This window comes from Gekko japonicus, unplaced genomic scaffold (assembly GCF_001447785.1).
Source record: "Gekko japonicus isolate JY-2015 unplaced genomic scaffold, Gekko_japonicus_V1.1 scaffold2048, whole genome shotgun sequence".
Lineage (NCBI taxonomy): Eukaryota > Metazoa > Chordata > Lepidosauria > Squamata > Gekkonidae > Gekko > Gekko japonicus.
The window spans coordinates 266,387-286,678 of record NW_015160895.1 but is presented as its reverse complement, the minus strand read 5'-3'; the positions used below and the strand labels follow the sequence as shown (position 1 = coordinate 286,678).

General features: G+C 42.2%; 1 protein-coding gene across 1 annotated transcript in view; it reads right to left on the bottom strand.

Moving 5' to 3' along the window:
* Nucleotides 1-18,530, bottom strand: part of DHX36 (DEAH-box helicase 36) — a 29,083-nt gene extending 10,553 nt beyond the window's left edge. The window contains exons 1-15 of the mRNA XM_015423754.1: nucleotides 18,258-18,530; nucleotides 15,284-15,402; nucleotides 14,039-14,255; nucleotides 13,283-13,321; nucleotides 12,195-12,365; nucleotides 11,995-12,074; nucleotides 10,891-10,965; nucleotides 10,553-10,719; nucleotides 9,523-9,604; nucleotides 8,694-8,834; nucleotides 7,274-7,376; nucleotides 4,877-4,964; nucleotides 3,315-3,370; nucleotides 1,441-1,505; nucleotides 146-289 (exon numbers count right to left, since the gene is read on the bottom strand). Of these exons, the coding sequence (XP_015279240.1) occupies nucleotides 146-289; nucleotides 1,441-1,505; nucleotides 3,315-3,370; nucleotides 4,877-4,964; nucleotides 7,274-7,376; nucleotides 8,694-8,834; nucleotides 9,523-9,604; nucleotides 10,553-10,719; nucleotides 10,891-10,965; nucleotides 11,995-12,074; nucleotides 12,195-12,365; nucleotides 13,283-13,321; nucleotides 14,039-14,255; nucleotides 15,284-15,402; nucleotides 18,258-18,479 (1,769 nt within the window). The 5' untranslated portion in view covers nucleotides 18,480-18,530. The remainder of the gene's footprint in view (nucleotides 1-145; nucleotides 290-1,440; nucleotides 1,506-3,314; nucleotides 3,371-4,876; nucleotides 4,965-7,273; nucleotides 7,377-8,693; nucleotides 8,835-9,522; nucleotides 9,605-10,552; nucleotides 10,720-10,890; nucleotides 10,966-11,994; nucleotides 12,075-12,194; nucleotides 12,366-13,282; nucleotides 13,322-14,038; nucleotides 14,256-15,283; nucleotides 15,403-18,257) is intronic.
* Nucleotides 18,531-20,292: the final 1,762 nt, after the last annotated feature.

Here is a 20,292-nt window from a genome sequence, read left to right as displayed (position 1 = left end):
ACAGGTTGCTCACATGATTAACTTGTAAAGGGGTGGGACATAAGAGGTTAAATGCCTCTGAAGTACATCTAGAGGTATTTTAACATTTTCAGTTTGCACAAACGTTAGTGTTTGCCAAATTTACAGTGGTAGACATCATTCTTACCTTCCTGCTCTACCTTTCCTTTGCTTGGCATTTGCTTTACTGACCCACTCCGCAGCCATTGTACTAATGTTGTTCTGGGTATCAAAGTGAGTTTCCTTTATCTTTCCACCATCTATCACATATACCACATCATCTATGGTGATGCTACAAAATTGCGAAGCAAAGAGAAGTAATTAGTTTTTCTAACTTCATCCAGAGACATCCTTAGCACTGCAAAACCAGATATAAGGCCACCTGCCCACTCTAACTGGAAGATTACACAATTCTAACAACTCTTAGTTGCTTCAGTGTACTACTTTTTAAAAATGCATTTGTTAAGTGGGAAAAAGCTACAAAAATGTAAGCAAAAAGTTAGTCTGCTTGAACTGTTGACAGAAGATTTCCATTGATCACACGTCAAAAAGCTGAAATTCTCATCAGAAGGCACAAGTTTCCACTGTAATACCAGAGAGAGCTTTAGATCCAAATTGTCTTCCACTGACACAAAGAACTTCCACCAGCAGACTGGAATTTTTCCACCTTCCTCCTTGAAGTAGAACCAACTAACTCCCCCCAAATACTGCTTGTGAGGGACAACAAGCCCTCATAAGAAAGATGGGATCTGGACAGAGAGTCGGAAATAGCAAAACAAATCTCTCACACTTCTTCCATTGGTGGAAAAAATCACCTGAGGATTCATAGAATGTGTTTCTAATCAGGTTTCATGCTCAGAGTTCCGGACTTATCCTATATTTTAAGCATGTTTATATGAAATGAGGAAAATCTGCTCTATCAAAACAACATTTAAGGCTCTGACCAGCAACTGGTTTTGCAGCAGACATACCAAAGCTAAGCACCATCAGTCAAGTCTGCCCCTTTCTTCCTGGAGCAACAAGCAGTGAAGAGTCTGAAGTACCCTAACAGAGGACACCCCCCAGGGGGAGCATGGCCTGGACTGTCTTAACTTCTTACTCACCTTCAAAAACCAGGTGCAAAGCCCAGCAAAACAGAAAATATTAAACACTCCTTTCAGTTTTTTCACAAGCTAACTTGAAATTTAGGCGTACAGTCAGACCAATAAAGGTATAGCTATCTTTGTATAACCGTTCCAAACAAAACTGATCAGAAAATATGCTCAATGAATGCCTTTTTCATTAATTTTTCCTTCAACTGTATTACAAATATTAGATTGTTCCTATCCTATTACAAACACAGGTATTACAAATATTAGAAATTTATACTTCTTCATTACAATAACTCTGATTTTGCTAACATGTTAATTTCAACTGTTTCTAGAGGCATAAACAAAAATGTACCTAGTTTCAGCGATATTGGTAGCTATTACAATTTTACGAACTCCATAGGGGGTCTTCTTAAAAACCTACAAAGAAAAAAAGTGTAAACAAAACAAAGAGCATGAGTGTTCCAGGAAATCTGTTACAATTTCTCAGTTAATTACTCTCAGCTTTCCACAATTAAGAATACACCTGCCCATCAGCCTCCAATTTTGACATATTTATTTCCTTTACTATGTTCCCCCCCAGAATTAAACCCAAACAAATGGTAATCATATAAACTAAGCTTCTTTTTCCTATTTGGTCCTTGAATCTGTTAAACATCTTCATTATGCTGTATGCTAATTTACTGCTCACCCTCTACCTATATGTATGGACTGGTAATTTCCATTTCACTGTATCTGAAGAAGTATACCTTGAATAAAACTCTGTCTTAAAGATGCCACTGGACTCAAACTTTGCTCAATTTCTTAATCTGTTTGGCTGATTTAGGCTTTGTCATTACGTACACACACACAGACATTCTAGTTTAATTTCACCCCGGGTCAACTAAGCATCACCAGACATCCAAAGCTTTGTATTCAGTTTATTAATAAAGGCTTATTAGGATGCCAGCAGCAGTAAACCTGAAGTTCAAAGCAGGCTATTCAAAATACGGGATACAGTCTTTAGTCTTTTGAAAGCAGGTACACTCTAGAATGAGGGCTGTCCAGTGTTCAAACAACTAGGCTATCTCCCAGTTAAAGCACTGGCTTGGGCATCATAAGAACTTTCCACCAAGGAAAGGGAACAATTCTTGCAGATGCCCCCCTCCTTACTACAGATCTCAAACTACCCCCTCATGTTGTTCCTACAGGGAGTAGCAGAAAACATTTGGGAATACAGGGTGGTGGTGGTGGTAGTCCCCTTCTGCTAATCAGAATGTTTCACAATTAGCAGACATTTATTGTGAGATCTAACTCACTGTGGTCTATATTTCCGAGAGGAGAGAGCTGGTATGTGAACCCAATTTCATTATACACAGGGACTCCAGGGGGCAAGCACTGTACGAACATGTCTTTTTTTATTTCAACTTTTTGTATTTAAAATATTCATTCTTTTGGTGCATAGAGTTAATAATAAAAGACTCAGTAATAGCTCAATAGCTCGATTTTTTACCAATCATTCTAGTTTAGTTTAAATACTAAACAGCTATAAAGTAAAGGTAAAGATTTCCCTTGCTCGAAAGCTAGTCGAATCCGACTCTAGGGGGCGGTGCTCATCTCCGTTTCCAAGCCAAAGAGCCAGCGTTGTCCAAAGATGTTTCCATAGTCATCATGGCTAAACGCCGAGGTGCACGGAATGCTGTTACCTTCCCACCGAAGTGGTACCTATTTATCTACTTGTAATTTCTTGCTTTCAAACTGATAGGTTGGCAGGAGCTGGGGCCAGAGACGGGAGCTCACTCCATCACGCAGCAGTAGGGTCTTGAACTGCCGTACAGACCTTCTGGTCTGCAGCTCAGCATCTTAACCTCTAAGCCACCATGGCTATACCCTATAATAAATGCAGTGGCCAAAGTACAAATAGCCAAAGTAGCAAGTCTGGGCCATCAACAAACAAGGAGATTCTATGGATAGGAACAATTAAAATCTGCTAAGGGATGAATTAATATGCTCTTGGAAAAAGAAAATGTTAACAGATTAGTGGGGGGGGGTTCAGGCTGGTCAAACACTTGAGATATTCTAAAAGTCTGGAGGGGGGAGACCTGGATTGTGATTTCCAAACTGTCTTTCCCATGATTCTTTACAAGCCTCTTGTTTGTACTACATATTTAGGCTACAGTACACAAAAGGGTTTCTTTTAATCATATGCAAATACACATTAAAATTATTATTGTTGACTGTAACACTTACCTGGGTCTGATTAACAGTAGGCATTAATGAATGCAAAGGAATGATAATGAACCTGTCTGAAAATGAACATAAACATTTATGTAGAATTCAGTGGTAAAACTAAAAATTAGAGACCTGATGAATAAAAGAAGGTATAACTGCATAGTTATTCATATAGGGGTTTTTTTCCAACTGGGCATGTCAGCTAGAGACACAATTCATATCAACTACTAATGCTTGTATAGCCTCACCAATAGTCATAGTCTTTTCTGAACAGCCTAAAAGAAAAATACTTATCTACCTTTGTACACAAATCTCTAGTATTCCTTAGAGTAAAAACATTTTTTCAAACAAGCAAACTAAGTATTCTAATAAATTTAAATATACTGGTAGCTTCTATCTTCACTTATTATACCTTGGATGCAACCAATTCCAGATATCTGTTTCCCAGCTTTAGTATTTCCATATGTGTATGTGTAAAGTGCCAACAAATTGCAGCCAACTTATGGAGACCGCAAAGGGTTTTCAAAGCTAGAGATGTTCAGAGGTGGTTTGCCATTGCCTGCCTCTGCACAGCAACCCTGGACTTCCTTGTTGGTCTTCCATCCAAGTACTAACCAAGGCCAACCCTGCTTAGCTTCCGAGATGTGACAAGCTTGGGCTATCCAGGTCAGGACAGCAATTAGGTACCCAGTTAAAAACCAGGAGCTGGTTTTTAATAGCTGATAGATAGCAAAGTCAATACTAATAAATTAACTGCCAATAATTTCCAGCACAACTCCATAGGGCTTGTCATAGACAAATCTACATGTAGTCTTTGGCACCAAGCTAGCTGTCACGCCTGACAGAGCAGATGCAGAAGCCTTGAGGCATGTGATCACTCTGACCCTTAGTTGTGCAACATATGAATCCCCCTTAGAGGTGACAATTCTCATGCTGGATGCTTTTTAATCACCAGCTTACTCTAGGGAAACATTTACCAGCTGACACTCTGACTGCCACCACAGATGTTATCACTGCCTGCCTATGCCACACTAGGGCCACTCATAGTGACTGCCTGTAGCACAGTTCCAGTCAAAATATCATCTCAACACAATACACACACAGACACAAAAAGGTCTTCTGGGACATTAAAAGACACAACTGGCTTGGCTGTGTAGATTCAGTTGTTGCTGAGATCTATTTAAAGTAAACATTTAAGAACACATTTAAGAATCCAGCAGTCCTTTCTAAACAATATCGTATAGACAGCAAACTTGTATGAGTTTCACATGTGATGTACACACAGATACACTATCATAATTTCACAGCCTATGATACCATACTGACATGGCAGAGAAAAGACTATTTCTGAAGTCTAGGTGACAGTTTAAGCAAAAACAACTGAGACCATACTATACCATACTTGCGAAATGAATAAGATTTTTTAAAAATGATATATTTTTGAGATATACATCTGTATTTAAAGTTTGGTTATATTGTTTTTTGTTAAATCGTGATGATAATTCTATTGGATAAAACTATGCTATTCATAAATGTAACATTTTTAAAAAATTTAATTAAAAAAATAAGATTTATTTTACCTGATTTGAACATAACTTGAGACATCAGAAGGTCATGTAGAGTGCTAATGTTATCCCATCCAGGCAAAAATACTAATATTGCACCATCCTGCATGAATAAAGGAATTGGGGGGGGGGGGAGTCAAACAAACAGGAATGCATATCCACTAATACAGAAACAATGTTGCTAAGCTTACATGTTGGAATTTACAAACATTCTTATTATAGCAACTATGAAGATTATTTAGTGTCTTTGCAGTGCATAACGAAAAGGAACCAGAAAGAACTGATCAAGTTAGAGCTTACTAACATCAAATTTATACTCCATTTTTAAAAAGGTCTTATTGACTTCACTTCCCATAGTGCATACTCTGGTCATCAAATTCACTTGTGATGGACAGGAGGCTGTCCTGCCCCTGAAAGAGAAAAGAGCCACTCAGCTGGCCCTGCTGTGGGAGTGCTGCCTGAGTATCCAATTGCCTTTCAGAAGGGGAATGAAGTGTTGGAGGGAAACACAGCAGGAGCCAGTTCAGGTCTGCCTCTGGGACAGTGTAGAGGGGAGTTCAAATCTGCCTCTGGGAGAGTCCAGTTACAGTTCAGGTCTGGATCAGTAAAAGAACAGACAGCTTGAAGATAGTGCCCACTGCAGACTGGTTTAGCTCTTCCTCTGGGAGAGAATAGAGTGTCGTTAGGTGTGTCTCTGGTGATGAGCAGACCTTGTACCACTTAGTCTAACTCCTGGGAAAGGACAGGCTGGTGTGGCTGTAATCTTGTGTTGGTGAAAGGATTCAAGCTAGTGGCTAGTCAGTTTGTACCTGTAAGCATTAAAGAGCATTCAAACCACACTCTGAAGGCATAGTGGGCTTAAATTTATGTGCCTCCGCCAGGTTTCTCCTTTGACTACCTGGAGACCTGTGCTGCTGATCTGTTCTTTGAAACCAACCTGTAAATAAACTGTTATTTACATACAACTCCTGCCTCAGTGATCTCCATGTTCTACCTGCTCACCACAAAACTTACTTCACGGCAGTGAACTTGCCCTAAAACCATCTTGTAACGGAGGGGAAGGTTTACAGCTTAAATCACACCTGGTTCCTCAAAATAATAAAGAGTCTGTGTGGGTCCCCTCTGGCTTGTCACAACACCTCTTTACAGTTTGTTGCAGTATTGTGACTTCTGCATACAAGAGCATGTGCTGCTTTTCATGTTTCTGCATCAATGGAGTATCGATTATTACAAATTCACTCCTAAACGTCTACTGTCATCTAGCCAGAACATCTCACCTCATCACTGTTTGCAACACTGTGATGGTCCAGTAGTCCTAGTGGTAAGCTATGTCTTTGCTAGTAGCAAAATCATAGGAACCTGAAGGCCGCAGATTACTCCAATTATTAAACTAGCATTCAGTGTTTTTATACAATCCCAGCAGTTTTCTACCTGTGATAACGCAACACTATTTTCTAGAATAATAAGAAGAGATTGGATTTATACCCCACCCCTCACTACCCAAAGGAGTCTCAGAGTGGATTACAATCCCTTTCCCTTCACCTCCCCACAAAAGACATCCTATGAGATGGGTGGAGCTGAGAGAGCTCTCTCAGGAACTGCCATTGAGAGAGCAGCTCTGAAAGAACTTATGACTGACCCAAGGTCACACCAGCAGCTGCATGTGGAGGAGTGGGGAATCAAACCCGGTTCTCCCATTTAGAGTCTGCGCTGTTAACCACTACACCAAACTGGCTCTCAAAATAATTGCCATCAAGTGTATGTAAAGTGCCATCAAGCCACAGCTGATTTATAGTGACCCCATAGGATTTTCAAGGCAAGAGATGTTCAGAGATGGTTTGCCATTGCCTGCCTCTGTTTAGCAACCCTGGAATTCCTTGGTCGTCTTCCATCCAAATACTAACTAGGGCCGACCCTGCTTAGCTTCCAAGGTCTGATGAGATTTGCCTAGCCTGGGCTGTCCAGGTCAAGGCTCCATACATTTGTATGGGAGCATATACAAAAGACTGTTTTCACTAAGGTTACAAAATGTTGTCTCTAATGATCAAACAGCCAGTCATAACAAGAGAACTATGTTGACATAATAATCCCAGTTATTTCACATACCTCTTTGAAAACCGAAAAATCTCAGTGGCATACCGGCCTATAGAACTATTTTTAGGAGATATTTTCCTCCACCAGCTCTGCAGAGCACTGCTTTAGAGATGTTTTCTAGCAATGACAGGTATGATCCAGCCAAAGCTGACATCTTATAAAGACCACTCATTTCAATGGATAGATTAAGCACTTGCTTAAATCACACCTATTGAAATAAAGATGACTGAAAAGTGATTGATTCTGGCTAGATGGCACCCAACCTAATCAGGAGCAAAGACTTAAAAACCAAGGTCCACTAACCAAATTAAAACTCACCTCTTCCTCAAGAGCAATATGCCTGATCAGTGCAGCAATCAAGTTAAGGTCAATTTTATCATCATCCATCATTCCCAATGCCTCAATTGTACTTTCTGAATACCTAAAAACCACAGATTAAGTAAAAAAAAAATCATTATTTAATCCTGTGCAAAATTGTGAATTTTACCGCATGTACAGTGTTTCTCTTTTTATTCAAAGTGGGGAGAGAGAAAGTGGGTAAAAGCAGGGGTCTTTTGGGACCGGAGCGTGCTGGAGCACCGCTCCGGGAGCCCAGGAGCTGGCACAGATGGCGATGCCAGCAAGCCCTGCCCCCAGCTCTCCATGCTGCGGCACCAGGGAGGCCACAGGAGGCCCGGCGCTGTCTTCCTGGGGCCCGCGCCGGAGCGCTGTGGCCCCAGGGAGGCCAAAGGAGGCCCATCGACGCCTCCCCAGGCCAGCACCGGAGCGCTGCAGCCCGGGGGAGGCCAGAAGATACTCCCTGCTGCCTCCTGGGGTAAGTGAGGAATCCACAGGGGGGTGGCAGAGGCTTGATTGGGGGAGTGGGGGGGAGCCTCCCCCTCCCCCCATCTCTTTGCCCTCTTTCTTTCCCTCCTTTTCTTTCCCTTTCCTTTTCTTTTTCTCTTTCCCTTCTCTTCCTTCCTTCCTCTCTTTTCCTTCTCCTTACTTCTCTTTCTCTTTTCCTCCTTCTTCCCTTCTCACTCTTTCTTTCTTTCCCTCCTTTCATTCTTTCCTTTTCCTTTCCCTCCTCTTTCCCTTCTCTCTCTTTCTTTCCCTCCTTCTTTCCTTCTTTCTTTTACTCTTTCCTTCCTTCATTCCTTCTCTCTACTCTCTCTCTCTCTTTCCTTCCTTCTTTCCGCCTTCTGCAGCCCAACTCTAGTGAGAAGGGGTTTAAACTTTAAACCCCTTCTCTCTTCGCTTCCCCCCCCAGGGAAGGGATGGGGAGGCTTTTGAAGATGCCTCCCCCCCCCTTTTGCTTCACCTTCTGACATCACTTCCAATGAGGTCAGGGGGCGTTGCATATGCTAATTAGCTATTATGCTAATAGCCTAGTAGCTCATTAGCATACCATATGCTAATAGGCTCCTGCAGCTCTTTTTCTACAAAAAGACCTCTGGGTAAAAGTATTGTCATGGCTATTTTAAAGTTGGGATCTGATTGTTATAAGACTAGGCTAACAACTGAACGTACTAATACAATGTACTAATACAACATACTAATACAACAGCATGGGACAGACAAGATGGCATCCTATGTATACTGTTACGACTTTCTCCAGCGTCTTGCATATTGGAGTAGGTGTTCCATTCTGCTAAATACTGCAAAAATTACATTGCTACATTTGCATGGTTAACGTACATATAGTGCAAGTCTCAGGTATACAGGAAATGAAGCTGCACAAGTGAAACAATGGAAGTACCTTCCTGTCAGTTGCTTTAAATACTCTGGCCATTGCTCACGATAGATTTCTTCTTTTTCTTCCTTTTCTGGCCTGCTTACATGTCCTTGCATAAACCTCTTTTTCCAGTGTGGTCTGTGATCTGCATTTTCTGGAACATACCTTCAAACACAAATAGAGGTATAAGTAATGAATAAGGCCAGAAATAAATACGGCTCTGAGAGTCATGTCCAGTGTTCCCTCTAAGCTGAGTTAGTGTGAGCTAGCCCACCATTTTTAGCCTCCCACTCACATTTTTGTCTTAGCTCACGAAGGATGGTTCCAGAGCAAACTAATTTATGCAGTAGCCAAATTACTCGCTCACAACTTTAATGCCAGTAGCTCACCACGTAGAATTTTTGCTCACAAGACTCCACAGCTTAGAGGGAGTATTGGTCATGTCCTGTAGAAAAAAAACACACATCTAGGAAGGGGTTTTTCTGGTACAAAGAGCAGCTTTAATTTTGAACAACACTCCAATGGGGAAAACATCAGGGAAGGAAAGCAAGTGGTATAACCACTATCCACTTCATACCACAGTCCCCAATAAACCTTTCCCCATATAAGCTATTGCTGCTTTCAGCTAAAAAAGCCAGAAGTGATTCCAGTCACGTATTTCCTGGTCTAGTTTGGACCCCTGCAGTTCACCATAGCAGTGTTCTGCCTCAGTCTGCTGGTTAAGGGAGTTTTGCCTTCATGTTTACTATACCTTGTGAGATCCGTAAAACCAGAGGATAACCACATAGACACACAAGTAAAAAATGTTATCGATACATCACAAAGGCATTACTGGGGCAGACATCATACTAACCGTAGTTTCTCAATTACATCTTCCAAAAGGTATTCCTTAACAGGGTAGGTAAACCCAGGAATATGGACCATAGGACAATGATCTGTCACGCAAGAGAAAAACGCAGGCATCAAAACCATTTATTGTATTTCAGCATGTTGCAGTGCGCTTGCACAAGAATACTAAGACATAACAAAGCAATAAGGGAACATTTACATCCAGAGTGCCACTTTTATGTTTTACTGCAGCAATGAAAACACACACACACACACCCCATAAAACAAACCAAGCTGGTTTAGAACCAAAAGCATATTTTAAAATAGATGCTTGCACACATTTAACAAGTGAGGAGGAAGGATGGAGAACAAGAGAAGTACAAATACTACAACCTCCTTTTAGTCAGAAAATCACAGCAAGTTACCAGTTCAAGTAAAGACCTATTGAGACTGGGTGGAAGCCCCTTTCCAAGAACCTGTACAGGCTGTCAGGTAGCATATAGGTGGAGGTGCTGTTTGGACTGTAACCTTTCCTGTGAATGCAAGGGATTGAAGAAGCTCTACTGCAATCACAGCAGAAAGCTTACGTTATATTGGTTCTATGGGCAAATGCTGGTACTTCAACATGCACACAAGGTAGGGGCTCCGTCAGATGCCCAAAACACTTTCAGAGAAGTTACTGTCAAGTTCACATCAACCTGAAGACACTGATAAAGCATTTATTGGCCACATATCCTTGCAAAAAGATTGATATGGCAAATACCACAGGCATCCAGTAGTCTGGCTTCGGCCAGAAAAGCTTACACTAGTATTTTAAGATGCCTCAAATGTAGCTTAGTGAAAATCCTAAACTAAGCATCCAGGACGTTTCTCTCCTGCATTTGCTAAAGAGAAAACACTCAGGTTGACTATAATATTTATAAGGCAGATGGAAAAACAGTCCAGATTTCATTACAGGAAATGTTATCTAACTAGTTTTTAATTAGACTAACACTGAAAATATAACATGCATCGGAGAATAATAAAGGCTCTCATTAACAAGTAGGAGTACGTACCAAAATATTCTGAAAACTTCTCAGCATTCAACGTTGCACTCATTAGTATTACTTTGAGGTCTAGCCGTACACGTAGGAGATCTTTAATAACTGTCATTAAAACATCTGATTGAAGATTTCTCTCATGTATTTCATCAAGGATTACATGACTAACACTGGACAATAGCCTGCAACAAATACAAAAGTGCAGAGCTGACAACCCCCATGCTTATTACGGAGTTAGAAATAAACGGGAATGAGTGAGCATAACATATGCAACCATCAGCAGCAGCTGATTCACAAAGGAAACACTAACAAAAAGGCATTTGTTAGCTTTATCTGAAGCTGAAGATACTTACTTGTCTGACTGGAGCCACTGCAGGACAATTCCAGTTGTGCAGTACAAAATTGAACCTTGTCTCCGTGGTAACCGGCTGAAAAAAAATCCATTAAGAATACTTCAATTCCTTCTCTTTTTCTGAAAGAGGGTGAAAAATTACGGAAAAGCCAGAAGGAAAGGCACATACTTTTCAAGTGTTATAATGCAGCGGCACCACTCACCTATTGAGGATCACATAATCTATGGGCAGCTGTGTAGACTGAGGATTAAAGTGAGCTACCAGCACAGGACATGATTGATGGAGAATAGTGTATGCATGTCGGGTATGCCAGAACTCCTTGTCGTTCTGTTCTACCAGTCCTCGCTCATGCAAACAGCATGTGTAAATTTCAGTGATGCAGTCTTGGGTGTTCACCTTTTTATCTATACATGCTGATTTCAGGGCTACTTAAGTGAAGCTGAACCAGATTTTAGCTTAACGAAATAAATGAGGAATCATAAGAGTAACGAGTAATACAGCCTCATTTCTTAAGACTATCAGGAAGGGAATTCAAACACACCTATACAAACCATAAGAGTGAAGCGTTATGCAGTTTATGACTGGCTACTCACATAAAATATTGACCAAGCCAGCCTGACTCCATTGCAAATAGACTGGTTAACCTCTGAATCAAGGTTGTTTTACAAGCGCCTTATAACCAATAGCTCCATCCAATAAGCATCTACACAACAGTCACATGATTTATTACTATTTTAACGCAAAAGCACACCCACCAAAAATTATAATGTTCTGCCAGTGCACAGAACAGATCCCTGTCGAAGAATATGCACACCCCAATGATGTAACCTTGCTGAACAATCATAAATTCAATGCTGCACAGTGTAGTATGTACAGGAGTGTAGGGGACGATCATAGGCCTATCTCCCTGTCAAGGTATTGATGAATTAGTATCTTATTTAAAAGATCTGAAAAGACTGGACCAAAATTCCCACTCCGACTAAATACAGTTCAGAGATATTCATTTGAATTTTCCCTTTGTGCATAAAACCTACTAAAAAAAAGGAATTTGTGATCACTTCTCTGCCTTCTGGCTAAGATCAAGTGTAAAAAAGTAATATGTACCTTTCGAGCCGAATCTGATATCCAGTGCTCTTTCCGTTGCCACACACTTCAGCCCTTTCTGCTGCAACTCTCTCTGCTACCTGAAAATTAAAAAACCCCACAGTTTTAAGATCTTCATATCTGTTTGTGAACATGGCTGTGATTTTATGGCAGGATGAATATTCAAAGGAAAGACTCGGGAGTTCTGCTGCAATACTTACAGAGATAGCACTGATCCTCCTAGGTTGAGTGCATACAATCCTGCAGGATGACCCCTTGCCTCTTTCGATGTAGTCATCTAAAATGAACTGAGTAACTTGGGTTGTCTTCCCACAACCAGTCTCACCACTTATAACAGTTACTTGACTACTGTTTATAAGGCTCACGAGTTCCTGTTTTAAACACAAAAAGAAACAGAGTACATAGCCCTTTTTTTTGTATCCATCTTCTAACAACTACAAATTTAAAGCACCTTCAAAAACTATCCAGTTAGACTGATGTCTATTCTTGTTTCAGTTTTGCCTGTGGTAGAAACCAGTTCTCACATTCAAATTCATATTCACCTATGCCTGGAAGAGCCTAAGTAAGCCCTTTCCTGCTCTCCATCTCCAGAAGCAGAACACAAGACAACAGAAGTAGTTGTTTAGAGTTAAGAGTGGACTTGCTAACTTTCTTCCTACTACAAGTCTTTTAAGAGTCCAATATTTCTGCCTGGTCAAGAATCTAGAGCGCCTAGGAAAGAGAGAGATTAGCCTTCTAGCTTCTCACAAGAGCAATGCCGTAAGTGCTGGAAGAGTCTTCATGCCATCCCACCTACTATCATTGAAAAGTGAGGCTGGAACAGCCATCTAAACCACTGTAAAGGACATACCAAGGAATGTATTCATGCAAACACACAAGCCAGTTATGGGAACAACCGATGCAACAGAATACTGTGGTTTGGCTACTGGTTCTGCACAGAGAACATGAAAACTCAGCAGAGGATAGAAATGCTGACTGTCTTGTTAGATTGATTATATCAACCCATAACATTTGTGTATGAACTTTAACTTGTTGCAGTCTTTAAGCTAAGTATGGCAACTAATGCAGAAATAGGTATATTAAATTCCGTAAGCAGTTGAGCATGAATACTAGGTTGCTTTTTTAAATTATCTATAAATTCCGTGCTATGCCACTAAGTACTTACACCTTCATAGAAATGGTCTATCCTATAGCTTCAACAGGTTTCCTTCCAAATCTTAGTGTTCATTTGAATTAAGTCTTGTTTACCTTAAAGATTAAGGTATATAATTTCATAATATGTATTTACCTTTCTCATCCCATAAGAAGGCAGCTTTTCACGAAATTTCTGTAAAGTGAACAATAAAAGTTCAATGAAATGAAAGCATCTGATGGAACAAGTAATAAATGTGGTAACACTCAAGTTTAATACAGCTTGAACAACATTTACTAGTATTACTTTATGAGCTTTAAGCAGCAATCCAATAGAATTTCATGCAACACATATAGCCAAGTCTAATAACTATAATCTGGTAATCACAAAGTTATCCACAGAGAAGCACCTCACATTTTCCAAGCCAATTTGATCACCACCAAATTAATGCTTTCTTTTATTTAAAGAGAAATTATGAATAAGAGCAGAGGAGGAAGTAGCAATGCTATGAGTCTTTAGCCCCCAAGTAAGATCATTGCTGAGTAGTAGTTTTTAGTACCACCCTGCACTTCTTGCCCGTGAGCTCCTCCTTGCACTTCACTAAGAACAAAAATAGAGATGCCACGTGTTTTTTCCTCACATCCTAAATGGCAGATGAGTACATAGAGATCCTGTGGGCCCACTCTGATGACTGGCATGTCCACCGCAGCAAGGAAAACAATCTGGATCACAATTCATTATATAACTGTTTGAGATGCTAAATTAAATAACACACATTCCACTCACAGTTCTCCATATACAACATTTTAAAAGACTAATTAAAAAATACTAGTTTAATATATTTATGCAAGTTCTACTAAACGTTTCTTTGAATCACTGAAACAGTTGTATGTTCTTAAATGTAAGTGATACCTGCATTTCAATATATCTGGGATCAAATCTTTTCTTTTCTAATTCTTCATTAAGTTGCTCATCTAAACCAGTATCTGGCTTATTTTCTTCTAAGAGATATTCTGAGTCTCGATCTAGGAATGTTTTCCCCAAGATGGGTCTTGTTTTCTCAGGAGCCTTCTCCACAACAGGTTTCTCCACAACTGGTTTTGGTTTCACAGGGGCCTCCTTTGTGTACCTAGGACAAGTTTTATTAGTTGTAAATCTTCCAACTCCTAGAAGGATACATGTCAGTAGTTCAGGTGAATTCTGTATTTAAAATTCCGGACTACAATTCTGTATGCTGCCACGATTATCCATGATTAACTGAAATCAACAGATCCTGCAAATAGTTACTCAGGTGGCAACTTCCTGCTCGGCTTGCCTGCACTTTCTTCTCCTCTCCCCGCCCCCAGCCCCACCAGTCCCCAGGCTGCCCTTTATATCAAAACTAACTACAGGGATGACAGTTGCACATTTTGCTTTCTCTCTCCCTTAGAAGGATCCTGACAGAAAGAGACCACCACCAATTCAGTCACCATGCCACATCTGGATGGAAGGTGCAATTTAGGAATCTGCAGCTTACTGAGTGGTGGTGGGGGATTACTCTATCAAGATGAGCATCCAACAGCTGTTAGAGTTCAATACATAATTATGCCCAGGATCCTCTATCTTCATTTTTAATTCTCCAAACCTACCAAATTCAATTTTTTTTAAAAGTCATGGCTCAGTGGTAGAGCTTCTGCTTGGCATGCAAGGTCCCAGGTTCAATCCCTAGCATCTCTATTAAATAAAGGACCAGGTTTTAGGTGATGTGAAAGGACTCTGCCTGAGACCCTGGAGAGCCACTGCCAGTCTGAGTAGACAATGCTGACATTGATGGACCAAGGGTCTGATTCGGTATAAGGCAGTTTCATGTATTCATGAATGTATCAATCAAATAATTCCAGATAGCTGGATAAATTTTATTGATCAGTATTACTTCAGTCATCACGATGCTTGCCAGCAGCCTGTTTTGCCACTTCCGTTTTTGTGATGTGCTGCTGCAGAAGGGCAAGATGCTATCGAGTACACAAACACATAACAGACATTATTATGGAAAGTTTCACCATTGCATAGGGCAAATGATCTTTCACTTAGTTTGAAATTAAATTCTTCCCTGCCTGTTTACAAAAAAAAAAAAGAAGAAGAAGAAGAATTTCAGCCAAGACAAAAAGCCTTATTTACCCTTCCTCATCAGACCACCAAGACATGGCTTCTTGTTCTTTTTCATTTTTGTTCTGGACAGTGTTCAGCAACTGCACAATCTGTTCTTCTCTGCGTTCATCCATACGCACCACAGCTCTCTAGAGTATGGAAGAAAAGCACACTTTGTTCAAGGAAAATGTAAAAGGACAGCATGCTCAAGGTCCAAGATGCAATCATATTCTTGCTTTAGCTATATAAATGACCATTGCTATCCAAAAGTATAAAAGCAGTAAGGTTGAGTATTCTCCCACTCTCCTATCTTTTAGAGGAAAATGAAAGGCACAATTTTTTAGAAAAGCCTTCAGAAGGGTATATAATTGTTGTGGGGGATCAACCGGAGGTTAGGAGTTTGGGAGTGCTCCAGGACCCCCCCTTAACGATGGAGGCCCAGGTGGCAGCCACTGCCAGAGCAGCCTTCTATCATCTACGGCTGGTGTGGCAGTTGGTCCCCTTCCTTAGCTGCGACGATCTGGCCACAGTGATCCATGCGACGGTTACCTCGAGGCTAGACTACTGTAACGCTCTCTACATGGGTCTGCCTTTGTCACAAATTTGGAGGCTGCAGCTGGTGCAGAATGCAGCGGCCAGGTTGTTGGTGTGTGCTCCTAAATGGGAACACATCCAACCTGTGCTGAAAGCGCTGCACTGGCTGCCTATAGTGTACCGGATTCGCTTCAAAGTGCTGGTGCTTACCTTTAAAGCCCTACATGGCCAGGGTCCGGCATACCTGAGGGACGGCCTTTCCCCACACAGGCCCCAAAGAGCACTTCGGTCGGGGTCACAACACAGCCTGGTGACCCCGGGCCCTAAAGAGGCCAGGCTTGCTGCCACGAGGGCCAGGTCCTTTTTGGTGGCGGCTCCTACATGGTGGAATGAGCTCCCGGAAGAGATCAGGGCCCTGCGGGACCTCTTACAGTTCTGCAGGGCCTGCAAGATGGAGCTCTTCCACCAGGCTTTTGAGTAGGAGCCGCCGCCGCCACTACCACCACCGTGCAACTGCAGAGCAGTATTGCCGGGTTGGGCCGATTGGTCATCTGGAACATCGTGGCCCATGGCATCCCCCCTCTTTGATCCCTCCCTGATATGCAATGGGGGAGTGTGTATTTATAGTGTTTCATGTATCCTGTTTGATGTGAATTTTAGTCTTAATTGTTTTAACCTGTTTTACTTTTACTGCACTTTGTGCCTATGTAAGCCGCCCTGAGCCTGCGTGTGGGGAGGGCGGGGTATAAATGAAATAAAATAAATAAATAAATAAACCTATATGAGTGGCTTGATTGGTGCTGCAGGCCTCCACTGGTATTGTTCTATTGGTTTTGTATTATTCTTAGTGTCCCGAACACAGGAAAAGGCAGTGTCTGTGTGTGTATTACTATTCTAAACAGTATAGAGATAGCAATGCAATATATGCTATAAATATAATGTTTTCATATAAAGCTCAAGAAAACATTCTGAGAAGCAAGCACTGACCACACAAACACTGGGAAACCCCTGAAATTATCAAAGATGAACTGATGTGATGTAGTGGCTACACAATTCACTTTCAATTGCAAAGCCTCAGATTAAAATTTCCACTCAGGCATTACAGTCATTGGGTGACCTTGAGCCAGTCAATGTCCACAGATATGAACTAGCTCACAGGGCTTCGAGAAGATGAATTTGGGGAAGGTGACATCCTGCCCCTGGAATTAAGATCACAGAAACAGGCCCTCCTGACTGTCCCACCAATCAAAGAAGCTCATCTGGTGGGCACATGAGAGAGACAGACTTTTCAGTGGTAGCTTCACAATTACGATACGCCTGGTCCCCTCACTTCACATGTTGCTCTTTTGAAAAATCCCACCAAGTAAATAAATAATGTAGTTAGATTGGATTGTGTTGCTTGGAGAGTCACCTAAGCAGGTCTCTGGATAGGCAGCATGTAGATTTTTAAAATAAATAAGTAGGGTATAAAGTTAACAGACTGCAAACTGAGAACTGGTGCCACACCACAGTGTCAGTTATACTTAGGTGCCTCCCCAAGATACGGTACAATAAAACACAGGTAACCATGAGAATAGAGAATTTTGACAGGTGCTAACTCTACCACAATATTACAAGAGCGCTGGAGACATCTACACCAAAATTCATGTTTCTGGTAAAGCCCTACAGTTCATACCACATCATCGGGCCATTCTACTCAGATCTCTAGATTACCTTTCGGCTAGCATTTTGAGATTGGGCCTTACACCGAGAAAAAGTGGGAAAATATCTGTTAAGTAGACAAAGTTTTATAGTTTGAGATGGCAGTGGATGGATTTGATTTACCATCCCAATCCTTTGCAATGTGTTTGCAAAGTGTTGCAAAGTGTTGCGTCAGAGTCACTAATAGCACACCTGAAGGGTCAGGGACATGGCTCAGTTGTAAAACATTCTGCTTTATAAACCCAAGTTCAATCCTGAGCACCTTCAGTTAAAAGAATCAGATATCAGATGATGTGAAAAGCTTCAACCTGAGAATTGCTGCTAGTTCCAGTAACCAATACTGACCTCAAAAGACAATAATCTGACTCAGTATGAAGCAGCTTCAGGTGTTCACGCCTGACCCCAAAGGGATAGCCAAGAAAAGCAAACCACAGAGAGCAAGAGGCACTGCCTCCATCTACCATGAACTTCTAGGAGTATGACTTAAATGGGCCGTGTGAATAAGGCAGATGCATTTTTCATAGATCTACAGTAAAGTATACATACACATAGTAATGTCGTGTGCACTACTTCAACCAGGACTGACAGCAGATCGCTATCTAATTCCGTCAGAAACCCAGATTTTGTGCCATGTAACATGAGGGGAGTGTTTTAGACAAAAAACCTAGTGGGGAATCCGGCCTGATAACGTGCTGGGCTAACGTGTCCGGGGGAGGAAAGTTGGGAGAGTATATCTGCCCCCCTCCCCGCTCTCCTGGTGACGTCTCACCTGCTGCCTCTCAGCCTCTTTGCTCTTCTCGCCCTGCCTCCGTGCGTACCATAAGCCTATCTCGCGGCCCTTCAGGTGAGGAGGTGGGCGGCCGCGGCCGCCGCCTCTTCCTCCTCCCCCTCCTCCGCCGCCGCCCCGGCCTCCGGAGGACGAGGACGACGACTGGGAAGAGCGAGGCCCGCCGCCACCGCGGCTCCAATCCCGACGATGCTCGTAACTCATCCCGTCACTGGCTTCGGGCGCAGCCGGTAAGGAAACAGAAGGAACCGGTAAACACAAAGAGCGCCGGAAGCAGATCCCATAAGGCTCGGGCGAAACGGAACACTTCCGCTGGTAAACGTCGGTAGCTCACGCGCAGGCGCAAACAGGGCGGAGGTACTGTGCTCTGCCTTGCCCGCCCGTCCCTTCCCCTCCCATACAGGCGGGGAAGGGACGGGGCTGGGAGGCGTCCAGGGGTTTCTCCTGAGGGGAAGAGAAGGGAGGGCGGGAGGAGGAGGAGGAGGAGGAGGTGGCGGCCGCGGCGAGAGGCTCGCACTGGCAGCCGTTATGCGCGTGTCAACATTCCAGAAGCTTTGTTTTCGTTTTCGCCTTGGCGCCAATCGCGCGTCAGCCTTCGGCGTCTCATGGATTCTGGGGAACCCCATCCCCGTTCCGTGGCAGGTAGACCGTTTGCAGGGCTGCGCTGCTTCCCGCCAGCTGATGAACCAGTGCAAGTGTTCAAGTTCTGCATGACTCCTTCATCAAGCAGGGTTTTAGAAACAAAGGGTCGGGGGGGTGGGGGGGAGAGATGTTTCGGACCCTGATCTTAAGAACCTTCTTTGTATCTTGAGTAGAACTCCAAGCAGCTTTGAATAAAGCGCTGGGTGGACCTTCGATCAGTCAGTCTAGCATCCTGAATATCTATCGCACGCTTCCTAAGAAGTAAGCCCTGCTTTATTCAATGGCCCTAGTTTTGAATAAACATGCATCGAACCGGGGTGTACATTTGCTTGGAAACTGAAGTTGCTTACATTTATTTTTACTTTTTAGAACATACTCGTGCTACCTCTCCAGAGTAACAGCGCGAGGCAACTTACAATAAATAAATGCATAAATTAAGATGTAATTCTTACTTTATTCAGCATGTTTATTTCAGAATAGAAGTTTGCGGAACTGACTACAGAGCTTGCAAGATGTCCGTAACTAGCAGAACTAGAACCCCGCTTTTTTCAGTTATCTTAACTTTGTTCCAAGGAGTGACAGCATAGGTTCACATCCTTCTTTATCCCACTCAGATCCCAGTTCTCAGCAGATTTTTGCACAGATACCTATTTTAGGAAAAGTCTGAACCTTATTTGGAAGTAGATCTCATTTTGTGTGTGTTTCATTTCCACACCAATGTGTCTAAAATTGAACTATTGCAGCTCTAATAAGTATTCAGAAATGAGTCTCCCAGAGGGCAGTGGGATTTAATTAAAGAAAACTGCAAAGGCTTGCAACAGGATTAATTGCACCTAGCTGATGTGTTAACTATGCATGGAATAAGTTTGCAATAGGGTTGCCATTCTCCAGGTAGGGACTGGAGATCTCCCAGAATTACAACTGATCTCCAGAGGTTCCTCCCCTGCCCTCCCCAGACTCCATCCCCAAATCTCCAGGAATTTCCTAATCCAGAGTTGGCATCCCTATTCTGTAAGGTTTAATGGGATTAAGTAACTGGAGAGGATTGGGCTGCAGGTTGCAAGCCTATACACATTTACTTGGCAGTAAGCACTGGTGATTGCAGTGAGATTTACAGTGCATGTAATTGGAATGCAAATTGGACAGGACATAAATGAGATTACCTTTTCATGGCTTCTGTTAAAAAAATCACTCCCCCAGTAGCTTACTTATAACAAACATATTCAGTGTTCCCTCTAAGCTGAGTTAGTGTGAGCTAGCTCATAGTTTTTTAGCCTGCGGTTCACACATTTTTGTCTTAGCTCAGGAAGGACGGCTCCAGGGCAAACTAATTTATGCAGTAGCCAAATCGCTCACTCACAACTTTGTTGCCAGT